This window comes from Aquarana catesbeiana, linkage group LG01, assembly GCF_042186555.1.
Source record: "Aquarana catesbeiana isolate 2022-GZ linkage group LG01, ASM4218655v1, whole genome shotgun sequence".
In the NCBI taxonomy this organism is placed as follows: Eukaryota; Metazoa; Chordata; class Amphibia; order Anura; family Ranidae; genus Aquarana; species Aquarana catesbeiana.
Window position 1 is genome coordinate 341,356,437 of NC_133324.1, and position 15,164 is coordinate 341,371,600.

General features: G+C 36.7%; 1 gene segment (V, D, J or C); it reads left to right on the forward strand.

The window, feature by feature from the left end:
* The first annotated feature begins 1,256 nt into the window (after positions 1–1,256).
* Positions 1,257–5,266, forward strand: LOC141145400 (T cell receptor delta constant-like). The segment is given in 5 exon segments: positions 1,257–1,329; positions 1,797–2,063; positions 2,871–2,957; positions 3,600–3,707; positions 4,485–5,266. Coding segments are annotated over 3 exon segments (354 nt in total).
* Positions 5,267–15,164: the final 9,898 nt, after the last annotated feature.

Consider the following 15,164-nt stretch of genomic DNA (forward strand, 5'->3'; position numbering starts at 1 on the left):
CAACGGTACAACGTTTATGTTATATGATACATAGCTGTGTAACAACAAGCTCACTTTTGGAAAAGGAACAAAACTAACTGTTCAACCAGGTAAGATCCAGTCATCACATGTTTGTATAGATATACAAATTTATGGAAGCATAAATAACACATTTGGGTATGGTATAGCAGTGTTTTTCAATGTTATCAAACTATATCAATGACCCTTTGTTCTAGCAAACATTTACCAGTTACCTCCTGGTGGTAAGTTTATCTCAAGTTCTTGTATAGAAACTGTAACTTGTCTCTGTACTTTTCAAGAAACTTCTTTTTTTAAAGAAAGTTTTAATTTAATAATCTTAATGTTATACTGAGTTTGACTTCCCAAAAAAGAAGCAGCCTTGGAGGGTATACAAGCTGCAAATGTTGATACTATTATATTAGTCGATAATATTAAGGACTTATTAGTGCATGAGTTTAATATTATATAAAATATTATATTAGTCCTTAATATAAAAAATATTGTATTAGCCCTTATTGCAGCTTAATTTTATATTATTTTATACTACAGCTTCACTGTACTGGCTGTTTTGCCAGTAATGTTTAGAAAATTAAAAAACAGTGAGGTATTTTTAAATTGTTATTATTATTCCATAATGTATTACGTCTTGCAAGCTTGTACAGAATGCTAGAAGGATTTAAACGTATGTGCAATGATTTCTACTTTGCTTACTAGCCTTTGTTTTCATCCTCTACCATGATGGATTTAACACTGGTTAATACTGAGAAATAGAAGACCAGTAAATTAATGTATATTTGAGGAAATAGAGTTATTCTAAAAGCATATGCTAGTGTCATTGTTTTTTGCTTTTAGCAGTTACTAAGATATCTAATATATACCACATCATACTATAATCGGTACAGTTATTTATTACAGGCATTTATATAGCCCTGACCATTTATGCAGCGCTTTATATACTGTACATTCAAATCAGTCCCTGCCCTCAAGGAACTTACAATCTAAAGTCATCTGCAAACAATTATGTAGTTTGAGGATTTATCTATTTATTACATTATTACAGCTTAAAGTATGAAAGTACATCACATGCAATAAGTAGGGAAATTACAAGCTTTTGCACCAGTTCCAATATACCAGCAATTCTGTATTTGAAAGTAATAGCCTTATATAATTCTTGTTGACAATCCAAATGTGTTGTTTTAAACAAGGGAATGTACGAGAGAGAGAAAAGATCTTGTAGATAATAGTGGTTTGAGTACAGTGTTTTTGCTCTGTGCCTGTATTCTGATGTTTTAACTTTCGGAGGTGGAACAAAGCTATCCATTGTTGCTGGTAAGTAAAGATTTCCAATAACACACACCAGTCAACATGTTATTGCAAAATATAATTATAATAATACGAAAAACAATATACAAGAGTTATATAAACTGTTTAATATAAATTATGAATCCTACTGTACAATTGAGATCTAAACATGTAAAATAACATATACTATGCCGTATTATATTGCCTCAAGCTAAACAATTTCAGATTTTTTATTATACTATTTGCAATGTACTATTATTCTTTTATGTAATTTGTATGTCACTAAACAGCTCTTTTTTGTAGCTGTCCTATCCATGAATTCTTCTAATTCTCAGGTGTCTTCCAATTTCACAGCGCACATCTACAATTACAATATTGATTATGTGTTTATAACTTCTTTTTAGCAGCAGTGTAGCAATTTATTAAATAAGACCTGCAGCCATGGACAAATACTTTATTTGATGCTATTTTGACATTTAGTCTTCTTCCTGTAGGTGAAAGGAATCCTTCCACTCCTTCTGTATTTCTGTTAACATCTACAAAAGTCTCTTCAACGTCCTGCCTTGCAAAGGATTTCTACCCCAAAGATGTGGAGTTCTACATGAGTTATAACAAGTCAGAGTCCAGTGCTGTTACGGTGAATCCAATCCTGACTAGGAAAGGCCTCTACAATGCTGTTATTGTAAAGAATACACAATCAACAGAGTGCCGAATTCAACACCAAGGAAAATGGGTGACAAGCCAGAAAAATTCACTAGCCGGTGAGGATATCTATTACCTAATTATTTTAAATATGAGAAAATGAATTAGAATAGAGTGTTAAACTAAGAGCTTAGTACTAACTTAGTACTAAATTAAGACCATTTTTTGTCTCATTTATTATACTGACCTAAAACATTCAGCTGTATGGCCATAAAAGGACCCAGAGGCAATTTTCTTATATAATACTATCGCTTTTTGAACAACAGCTTGGGCAGTTGGTTTATCTAAAGATATGATTATAACGCAGTTACCAGAAGAAACACATCATGATTATACTTTTACTACAGTAAACTAAGAAAGAATAGCTTTTTATAGCTAATAAACTTTTTTTTTTTATTGTGTTTTGCAATGCCTTATATAATAAACCCTGATTTGTCTGTAATTTGGATCACAACAGAAAATCTTTGGTCAGTAATGTAAGATGGAAAGACCTATTGACCATGCTGGAAAATAGCAGCAGTTGATTAGTCACATAACATAACAGAGGTCCACCCTGATCTGTGCTCAAATAAAATGATTGACTAAATCACCTCCGAGGAGTAATCAACGTGTTTTCTGCACATCTTTTTGAAACTTTTTTGTAGTTTTAAAAATAATTTCACGTTCACTTGTATATGTTCAGTAAAAGTATGGTGAATTACACGTTGAAGAATTAAGTATTAGGGAGACATGGAATAATTTAATACTTTTCCTGCTTTGTTGAAAAATAGTCTTTACAATATTATGCCATTACCTGATCTTTGCATCAATTCATATCTGTTTATAACAGATAAAAAGAACTAAAACAACACATTTATTTCTTAAAGATGCAGATCATGGCATTCAAGCCACTGGAATAGAAACTACTGATGCAGATGATGAGAACTGCTTAGAACAACCTGCTGAAGCGACTGGTAAGTGTGTTGACTTTTTGGTATCAGTAACTGCTGTATTATGTTATTCTTATTTTTTTTGCTATAACATTGGACCAGGTATACTTTAAGACAAAGTAAAAACTTGTAGTAGTGTTCTGATATTATTTAGTATATGAATTAAGAATATGCTCTTGCAAAGGGTTACAATTTCCTTGAATAAGCAATCAAAAAAAGTTTACTATAAATTGTATTTATATTTATTAACTACCATTTCACTTGTAATGTAATACAAGCTTTATCTTATTAGCAATGTCTGAATGAGTTTTTGGGCTACCAAGGCACCAAAGTAGCTCAATAGCATCACATTTGTATGTGTAACAGCACTTTTTTTCTAAATCCAGTTAAACTATTTAGTTACCAGCACCACTGACAGATCAATTCTGCTAAAGTGCAGACGAGTGAAAATTCCTAACATTTATTAGAACAAGTGCTTACACAAGCCAACAAATGCCCTCATACAACATTAGTCCATCTAAAATATATCAGACCCTGCATGGTGTCAGTCTACACATACTAGCACGCCATTATTGATTTGTAGATGACCCTGTGTTTAGTTTACATGACAAGTATTGTTAAAATAATGAAATCGGTACAAATGTCACACTGTGTTCTGTTTTATAGATACTTATATTAATGCTCTTTCTCTGACTGTACTGGGAATGAGAGTGCTGTTTATCAAAATATTGGTCTTCAACTTTTTACTGAGTGTAACAGTGATTTGTCTATAAGGTGAGTGCTTGCAACAGTTTTTCCACAAAATAATTAATTTCCAGTGCTTATGTTTCCCCTGCATCATTAAAGATGTGTACTCTTCACTTCAGTTTCTCTGAATTGGTAAAATGTGGCACAGAAAACATGTGATTAGAAATTCACAAATCTTGCTCAATGTTCAAAGTTTGTGGTGAACCCCACTGAAGTCTATGATGCAGGGGCAAATCTTTTTATTTAATTCTGTTCATCTGTCTAGCTCATGAGGATGCTATTGTCAATGAAAAGGCATGGGAAGCCAAGCACTGCTTTGAAATTAAAAAAAAAAAAATTGTATTTCTCTCTAAAAAGAATTTTCAGCTCTCCATAACGGCTTAACACATACTAACAAAATGGTTGCTGTGAGCCCATAATTTTCTTGAAAGGTGGCTGGAGTTTCCACCCTTTTAAATGAGGCCATTCAATACATTATAGGTTGTTTCTTATTTCGGTTGGAAAACCTGCAAATCCCAGGGATTCACCAACAATCTGAACCTCGTCTCTATTACATAATTCTGAATAATAATGTTTTCAGCCCTTTACGGCTCTAGAAGGGGCAGCTCTCAGCTAGGGAACATTTGGGTAGTCAGGAATAGATTTGGGTAGTCAGCAGTAGTTACTTTAGGAGACAAGGCTTCATAGGCATTCCTTTTAAATAATGTAATACTAAAATCATATATTAAAGATACACTTAAATAGCATGCACTGCACACTGTCTTTTTTATATGTTTATTGTGTTAAATGTGTTTCTTATTGCAGATACTATACAAGAAGGATGCTGTATCTCAAGATCTTGTGTTTTCTTAGTAACAGTCCCAAGTCTGACACTGTTTTATATAAAAGTTTTTGTTTGCTCAAGTTCATATACATTATCCTCTGCCTCTGTACAACCTATTTTACTGCACTATCTGCATCCACGATGTGTTAAAACAAGCAATAGATAGGAGCTCAAACATTAAATGCAAGAACTATATAATATAAAGTAACAATAACTAAGATCCTGTTATGTAGGTATTTGTTGTACATTATATTTGCTTAAATTGATAATATATATTTTCTTTAATTGTATTGCATATTTGCTTAAATTGGTAATAAATAATGCAGTGTGAAGTGATGTTTCTATACTTTCTTTATATGAATTTCTTATTAACCTCTGTAACCTAATGCATACCAACCAGAGAAAAAATACAGCATGGCAAAAAAAAAAAAAAATGGGAGCATTTTTTTTTCACACTGAAAACTTCTACAACTTTGTCAGTTTTGTAATACTTGCTCTATTAATCTCAGTTTTCAGAAGGTAGGTTGGAATGATTCAAAGTTTGTGGTGAAACATTACATACATAAAGCTATTTAAGGGGTAAGAGAGATCTGTTTAATGTATACCAAAATGTGTTCCTATGTGTGTAAATTTTCCTAAAATTGTGTATGTTTTTTTAAGGGGTGATGTGGCATTTCACAACATAAAAAATTATCTGGGGACATCGTGCTTATGAATAATGTCACTTCTCTTTTACCACAAGAAGATGTGCCATGAGAAGCAAAGAGAAAGGAGGTGGGTCCTTATGATCGTACAAGATTGTGGGCTCAACTACTTCTCATTGTAAAAAACATGGTCCTGGGTTCCTCATAACATGTACTGTATATACAGATAAAGCCTTGCAGTATTTATGCTCTTTCATAAAATATGCTGTATTTTACTGGGTCTGGCGAGCAATGACAGGGGAAACAAAGAAAGTATTTCTTCTACTTACTCTTGAACCACTTTTTCTCCACTTTACCTACTATCATCACCTCTTTGCTAGTGAAGCAGGGGAGAAGATATTTTACATCACGGACCAGTTAGGTGTAATTATATGGTAGGTGAATTATATGGTGTTTTTTACATAATATATATATATCTATAGATATAGATATATCTATATCTATAGCTGTAGATATATATATACAGATAGATATATAGATATATATCTATATATATAGAGATATATAGATATATATCTCTATATATATATCTATATATCTATATATCTATATCTATATCTATATATATATATAGATATATAGATATATAGATATATAGATATATATATATATACAGTATATATAAATATATACTGTATATATATATATGTATATATACATATGGTATACTATACAGTTAAACTGTATGAAGAGAAAACACAGGAAACATATATACACAAATACAGTATGGAAAAAACAGGAAACATACACATCACAGATATTGGACAGAAAGAGAAAATACAGGAAACATCATGCAACTGTACAGTGATGCTTCAAGATAGTGGTTTCAATACAGACTAAAAGACCTTAATATGAGGTTTTCCGCTGGTTTATTGCTGCTGAGTTGAGGTTTACCACATTTACAAACATAGGTGTGCACAGCCTATTGCATTAGGGTTTGCACCCCCAAGCTCAAACACACATGCATGTATGTGTGTGTGTATATATATATATATATATATATACACACACATACATATACACACACACACGCTTTTAGAAGGAAATGTAAACAAACATGTTTTAATTAAATAAACACTTATCAATGTAAAAAAAAAGAAACTTGATTTTATTAATAAATTAAAAAATTATTAAAACCTTTATTGTTCACACTAGCAGTTGAGGTGCAGCAAAACCCTGCTGTTGAGCCGTGCTTTTACTGCTTCTCAACCACTACCATCATTTAGCTGTAGAGGCAGTGGCTGGGCATGTTCACATGCCGCAGCTGCAATTATACCCCCTGTTGCTTTTAGCAGGTGTAGCACCCACTAACCTTGACCCATTCAAGTGAAAGGCTGCACTCTTCATGCAGTGTGGAGTTCAAGGGATTAAAGCAGGATGTGTGGCAGCAATACAACTCCTCTTCACCACCTCTTAAATGCTCTCTGCATGCACGGGAAATAATGTCATTATGCCTCCGGCCACTCATACAGCTGGAGCCTGTGAACCCGGAAGGAACACCGGGTAGGTAAGCCCTGTCAGAGTGTTTTGTTCTAGGGCAAGTATTTCATAATGTGCTAGTATGCAATACATACTAGCACATTATGCAATTGCCCTACAGGGGAAAAGGGAGATTTTTTATTTTTATTTTACTGACAGAGTTTACAACCACTTTAAGTTGGTATAAGTGCACAGGTATTTCTGTTCAGATCACTACCTGACAGGTTCTTTCATCTACACAAGTGATGTGGGTGCAAGAATACCCCCTTGCTGGGACATTGTATTCTGGCAGCGTGGACTCTCCACCTGCAAACCTGCAAGGTTTTCAGCAGTCCTTTCTAAGAGAAGCTGATCTAATGATTGGCTTCTGTCTTACAGGTGGGGCTACACATAGACTGAAATGTTGCCAGTCCCTGCTGAACTAGACAAATCTCAATCTGTGTGTACCCAGCTTTACCTCATTCCTTTCTCCAGCAGGCTCCCTCCACTGCTGTGACTTGTGCTCTTCAGTTTCTATGTAAGTTACTGGCTGTGGTCATACTCCAGCCTCCCCATCATACAGGGTTAATATCCTTATATTAATGTCTCTGTATGGTATATGCTGTCAAGGCTTTGGGTGAAGAAACCCAACTTGGAATCAGGTAAGTGAAATAGGATATTCCAACACACACACTGCAAGGATGGACTTTTTTACTTTCCTGAAGTTGGTCTGTATTATGGAATTCTATTCCTTGCTGTTTATACTTAGATTTTTTAAAAGGTTAAAGTGGAACTATTTTGATCCCCTGTCAGATCAGTGTCCCATAGCAGAGATTCCCTTCACTTCCTGTCCCATAGCCAAACAGGAAGTGAGAGGAAATCCCTGCAAATTAAGGGAGTTACTTGGGGACCCCCCATATAACTCCCCTATAACTAATGTCCCCATTGGAAGATTTCCCCTCTATTACTTTTCTGGGGAGAACCCAACAGGGCATAGACAGCAGTAAAAACCTGAAGGGTTCTAATCCCTCTCCACTCTATCCAAAACTGAAAAAAATTGCCTTTAGTTATACTTTAGGAATCACTGGGACTTCTGAATTGCTACATGGAACATGGAAGTATGCCACATATATACTATATCTTATTAAAAAAGAATGCTTTTAATAAGATTTATCACAGACATCCCAGTAATTCCTAACCTGTTCAAGAATGTTACTTTTCTTTCAGAAAACCTGCCCTGCATGGTGCAGGGCAGGTTTACAGCACAGCATAGTATAGTATAGAAGCAATATTATTTGAAAGAGAGAAAGACTAGGATCTCTCCAATTGAGTCCTGCCTCTTCCAAAGTTAGGAGTTTAGGACTATTACGGTACCAAAGGGATATGGACAAAAATATATATAAAATATTTCAGTTTTTTGAAAAATAAGACATTAAAAAGTCCATATATGGACACATTTATAAGTGAACAATAACATAGTACAGAAATAAATAGTATAGAAGGCAGAGAAGGTCGGGACTCACATGTGGAAAAGATGCAGGCTGCCATCTGTCCTCTGAGATCTTCATTCTGCCCCAGGGAGAGCTCTGGTGTTTACTGGGCAAGAAGCAGTGATTGATGATCTCTTCCTGCTCTGCCCACCTGTAGTAGAGCTCTGTGATAGCCCAGACTCAGCCAGACAAACGAGGACCTGAGGAGAAAGACAGTTTTCCCTTTTTAACCCTTTCATGCTTAAGCCTATTTCTGACATTTGTTACTTACAAGTTAAAATCCGTATTTTTTGCTAGAAAATTACTTAGAACCCCCAAATGTTATATATCTATATTTTTTTTAGCAGAGACCCTAGAGAATAAAATGATGATCATTGCAATATTTTATGTCACATGGTATTTGCACAGTGGTCTTTTAAACGCAATTTTTGGGAAAAAGATACACTTTCATGAATTAAAAAAAAAAAACTAAACAGTAAAGATACACTTTTATGAATTTAAAAAACTAAACAATAAAGTTAGCCCAATTTTTTTGTATAACATGAAAGATGATGTTACGCTGAGTAAATAGATACCTAACATGTCATGCTTTGAAATTGCGCACACTCGTGGAATGGAAAAAAAAATACGGTAACTAAAAATCTCCATAGGCGACATTTTTAATAAAATGTAACGGTTACCAGGTTAGAGTTACAGAGGAGGTCTTTTGCTAGAGTTATTGCTCTCACTCTGACAATCGCAGCGATACCTCACATCTGTGATTTGAACATGGTTTACATTTGCGGGCACAACTTTCATATGTGTTTTCTTTGCTGCATTTTTTTTACATTGTCCCTTTAAAAAAAAAAATTCTAATCACTTTTATTGCTGTCACAAGGAATGTAAACATCCCTTTTCACAGTAATAGGTGGTCACAGGTACTCTTTATGGAGGGATCGGGGGTCTAAAAGACCCCAAATCCCTCCTTTGCACTTAGAAGTATTCAGAATGCCAAAATCGGGATTTGATTCGGGATTTTACATCGGAGACCCGATCAAAGCCGAATCCAGCTTTGTTCGGGTCTCAGCCTAGGCGGTGGACGCACCGGCTGGTGGCTCGTTTCTCCTGTTGGGAGGGGAGGCCTGGGAAAAAGCCAACCGCCTGCTCTAAAAAACAGTACCAGATGATGTCCGGTTAAGCTTTGTTTTGTGGTAACATGGGGCATAGGATGGTGGGCTCTGATAACCACTAACTCCTGTGAGGACTGCAGCCACCAGCTGTGGAATAAGCAGGCAGGAATTATCCCATAAGTATAACGAGATAGGGAGTGGCGCTGTGCGTAAAGGATGTATTAGTGTAAAATGCTTATCTAATGGTAGTAATAGATGTATCAATGTGACATATTATAGGGAACAACAATAAATAGTAATCGCTATGAATGCAATACTATATATCCCACATAAAAATAGGAATAAAATAAATTAAGTGCTAATTCATAAATAGATTAATTAGTGCCAATAAATATAGAAAGTGCAGCTGTTATCTCATATGCAAAATTATTATTAATGTTGGTGACCACTAATAGTGTAGTATGACGTAAATGATAAAGTGAAAAGTGCAAGGGTGTCAGATACAATACAATCAACAATGTTCCAGCACCTGCTGGATAATAAAAATAAACTGCAAATATTAAATGAAGATAGAAAGTGTCCACAATCCTCTATAGTGAAGGACAAAAAGTGCAAAGTGATGTATGTGAAAAATATATATATGAAATATACATATATATATAAAATGTATATAAAAAAGTGTGTATAAAAGATAGAGGGTGTCCACAACCCTCAATGTGAAAATGATGAGGATACAAAAATTAGATAAGAAATATATAAATAGCTGTGTAGAAAAAATATATATAAACACAAGAGAAAAAAAGGAATTAATTGTACAAATATTAAGACCCAAACTGGGGAATAATTGGTATATATATGTGGAGATGTGTCTCTCGTAGACTGGTGGTAAGACAATTAATAACACTAATAGGTCTCATATGAAATGACAAAAAAGTTCATGTGATGTCTTCCACCGGATTTCTTCCAGATATTTAAAAACCAACTCCCCCTGATGTGATCCCACTCACCGGAACGCTATACCCCTGCAGGGGTATAAGCATAGGATGTCTGTATGCCGGGTGCCGATCACATCCAGGTGTCATTCAGAACTTTATGTGTTGATATCCCCTCCAATCCAGTTCCTCAATCCGGATCAGCCACTTGTACACAGGAAGGAGATGGGGGAAGACGATAAACCCCTGTTGTAATCCTATTTCCAGCCGGACATCCGTTCCAAAGTATTATATGTAATGAAAAAATTGCTCCACATAGCGTAACTCCTTTAAATAACGTTTATTTGTAACTGCTTATACAGTCCAAGGAGCATAGTGAATCCAAGGATTAAATGAATTAAATTTAAAAGGATTAAAAAAAGGGGAGGGAGCATGCAAGCTCTCTAACTCCCCTAGCCGTTCCGGGACGCAGCGTGGTGCACCGCTACTGCTTGCGTTCCACCGGTCAGCTAGCGAAAACCACAGTAACAGGAAGTGACGTTGTGCGTGCCAAGATAGTCCCGCCTTACGCGTTTCGTCACACTGACGTCATCGGAGGCGCTGCCATCTTGGCCCTCCCAACGTCTTATATCTGGGTGCAATACATGCTGCGGCCAATCCCACGTTAGATGCTAAATGACGAGCATCATATAGATCCAATCGAAAAATTCGCTCAATTATGGAGACGAAAACCAAGGTCTATACACGTTCAGCATCGTTAGGCAAAAGGAGATCCTTTATGAACGGATAGGGTCTCCTTGAGCTCCATCTAGTGGGATATTTATAATAGTTTCCCATTGCCAGACGCACCGAGTTACCACGCACACCCAACTACGGAACTAGTGGTCCCTGGATAAGGGGGAGGGAAGAACACCCCCCAGAGCCTGGGTATGGAAGGTCCCCAGCCACTCCAAGATATAGCATTCCCACTCGAAATAGGTACTTACCCCTAAGGGAAATGGGACATCATGACACCTATAATAACCCCTATCCTAGAGGACCATCTAGGGACAATAGGGATTTTCACAGGGGTGGCCCACCTGGAAGATGGAAAGCGCGACCTCCATACAGGAGACAGGGTTGGAAAGACCAACCAGAGATCAACAGAGACTTCCAGAGGCAATGGGGCCCACCCACGTACAGAGAACAGAGGGACACAGGAACCTACGGACATCCACAACAAAGGAACTTTGGCACCTACGGACCTCCACAGCAGACAAGGAATGGACCGAACAGGAACCCTGGCAGAGGGTCACATCAAACCCTAAGAGATACAGAAAGAGGTTACAGGCAAGAGGAAAACGAGGAGGAAAGAAGAAGAAAAAGGAGAAGAGAATATTAGGAGAAGGAATTTTTAATTTGAGTGATGCTGTTTTTACCGATGAAGAATTGAAAGTTTTAGATCTAGGATTAAAATTTGCACCAGACAAAAATGTTGATAAGTTTGAGGTTTTCATCGATCTGCAGAAATTTACACGTAAATTAAGAATAAAAAAACACTACGCCCTAAACAAAGATGAGAAACCAGTAGAAGAACCATCCAGTTTTACACACACCAGTCTTAGGAATAATTCAGTTTTTAATCCGAAGGTTCCGGGTGACCAGTGTATGAACGCTTTTAAGAAGATGGTGGAGAGCGATATTGCGAAACTCGAAAGTAAGAATTCTAAAAATAGGAGTGTGTGGAAAGCAATTAAAGAAATCGGAAAAAGAAAAGAAGTTGTCATACGCCCCGCAGATAAAGGGGGCGGGCTGGTCATATTAAGGAAAGAAGACTATGAGGAGGAAATGAAGAACCTCCTTAGAGTAGAAAATACTTATAAGAAACTTAAAGGAAACCCCAAACAACTCTATAGTAAGAAACTGAAAGCTCTCGTTAGAAAAGGGAAGGATAGAGGAATTTTAAATAAAAAGGAAGCTAAATATTTAATTTGCGAGTCCACCAAAACACCAGTTATATATTACTTACCAAAAGTACACAAACGATTGGAGAAACCCCCAGGACGACCGATTATAAGTGGGATCAATTCCCTGTTCTCTAGATTGGGAGAATACATCGATTGCTTTCTAAAACCATTGGTAATTAAAGGAAGATCGTACCTAAAGGACAGTACGCAATTGATCAACGAAATAAAAAATATAACTGGGGTTGAAGATTGTCTCCTCGCGACGATAGATGTGAACTCCTTATATACCAGCATTATACAAAAACATGGCTTAAAAGGAGTAGAGAAAGCTCTTTATGAAGACGCCAATCTTAAACAAGAACAGATCAATTTCATTTTAGAAGCTTTAAAATTAGCAATGGAAAGTAATTATTTCTGGTATCAGAAGGAATACTATGTTCAGACTAAGGGCGTCGCCATGGGAGCCAGATATGCCCCAAGCGTGGCTAATTTATTTATGGATATGTGGGAAGAAGAAAATATATATAGGAGTCCACGCCCGGAGATTGAATTTTACCGCCGCTATATTGATGACGTGATCATAGTGTGGAGGGGCACGGCAGACTCATTTCAGGATTTCCTAAGAGCAATGAATCAAAATAAATATGGCATCTCTTTCAGTGGGATATGCGATCCTCAAGAAATTGATTACTTAGATGTACAGATCTTCAAAGAGAACAACGAATTACACACTAGAACTTTTTTTAAAACCACGGATCGCAACGGTTACATCCCAACATCTAGTTGTCATCACCCCAACTGGAAGCAGAACATTCCGAAAGGCCAACTAATGAGGTTGCGAAGAAATTGCCATAGGATAGATGACTATTACATTCAAGCCGATACTTTAATTAAAAAATTCATTGACAAAGGATACCATAAAGAACCCTTAATGAGACATAAGATGGAAATAGGGAGCCTAGACCGTGATCTCCTATTGAGAAAGAAGGAGAAAGCTGACAATCATTGTAAGATGGATATGGCTTTTATTACTGGTTTTAATAATCAATATCGGTCGATCGAACACATTTTTAGAAAATATTGGCCTATTTTAAAATCCGATAGAACCTTGGCGAGGATACTCCCTAAAAAACCAAGATTCATTTACAAGAAGGCCCCCAATTTGAGGAATCATTTGGTGCATAACGTGATCGACCCACCAAAAACGGTTAACCACTTCAGCCCCGGAAGGTTTTACCCCCTTCCTGACCAGAGCACTTTTTACAATTCGGCACTGCGTCGCTTTAACTGCTAATTGCGCGGTCATGCAATGCTGTACCAAAACAAAATTTGCGTCCTTTTCTTCCCACAAATAGAGCTTTCTTTTGATGGTATTTGATCACCTCTGCCGTTTTTATTTTTTGCGCTATACACGGAAAAAGACCGAAAATTTTGAAAAAAAATGATATTTTCTACTTTTTGTTCTAAAAAAAATCCAATAAACTCAATTTTAGTCATACATTTAGGCCAAAATGTATTCGGCCACATGTCTTTGGTAGAAAAAATGTCAATAAGTGTATATTTATTGGTTTGCGCAAAAGTTATAGCGCCTACAAACTAGGGTACATTTTCTGGAATTTACACAGCCTTTAATTTATGACTGCCTATGTCGTTTCTTGAGGTGCTAAAATGGCAGGGCAGTACAAAACCCCCACAAATGACCCCATTTTGGAAAGTAGACACCCCAAGGAATTTGCTGAGAGGCATGTTGAGCCCATTGAATATTCATTTTTTTTGTCCCAAGTGATTGAATAATGACAAAAAAAAAAAAAAAAATTACAAAAAGTTGTCACTAAATGATATATTGCTCACACAGGCCATGGGCATATGTGGAATTGCACCCCAAAATACATTTAGCTGCTTCTCCTGAGTATGGGGATACCACATGTGTGGGACTTTTTGGGAGCCTAGCCGCGTACGGGGCCCCGAAAACCAATCACTGCCTTCAGGATTTCTAAGGGCGTACATTTTTGATTTTACTCCTCACTACCTATCACAGTTTTGAAGGCCATAAAATGCCCAGGTGGCATAAAACCCCCCCAAATGACCCCATTTTGGAAAGTAGACACCCCAAGCTATTTGCTTTGAGGCATGTTGAGTCCATGGAATGTTTTATATTTTGACACAAGTTGCGGGAAAGTGACAATTTTTTTTTTTTTTTTTTTGCACAAAGTTGTCACTAAATGATATATTGCTCACACAGGCCATGGGCATATGTGGAATTGCACCCCAAAATACATTTAGCTGTTTCTCCTGAGTACGGGGATACCACATGTGTGGGACTTTTTGAGAGCCTAGCCGCGTACGGGGCCCCGAAAACCAATCACTGCCTTCAGGATTTCTAAGGGCGTACATTTTTGATTTTACTCTTCACTACCTATCACAGTTTCGGAGGCCATGGAATGCCCAGGTGGCACAAACCCCCCCCAAATGACCCCATTTTGGAAAGTAGACACCCCAAGCTATTTGCTGAGAGGCATGGTGAGTATTTTGCAGCTCTCATTTGTTTTTGAAAATAAAGAAAGACGAGAAAAAAAAATTTTTTTTTCTTTTTTCAATTTTCAAAACTTTGTGACAAAAAGTGAGGTCTGCAAAATACTCACTATACCTCTCATCAAATAGCTTGGGGTGTCTACTTTCCAAAATGGGGTCATTTGGGGGGGTTTTTTGCCACCTGGGCATTCCATGGCCTCCGAAACTGTGATAGGCAGTGAAGAGTGAAATCAAAAATTTACGGCCTTAGAAAGCCTGAAGGCGGTGCTTGGTTTTCGGGGTCCCGTGCGCGGCTAGGCTCCCAAAAAGTCTCACACATGTGGTATTCCCGTACTCAGGAGAAGCAACAGAATGTATTTTGGGGTGTAATTTCACATATTCCCATGGCATGTTTGAGCAATATATCATTTAGTGACAACTTTGCGCAAAAAAAAATAAAAAAAATAAAAAATTGTCTCTTTCCCGCAACTTGTGTCACAATATAAAATAT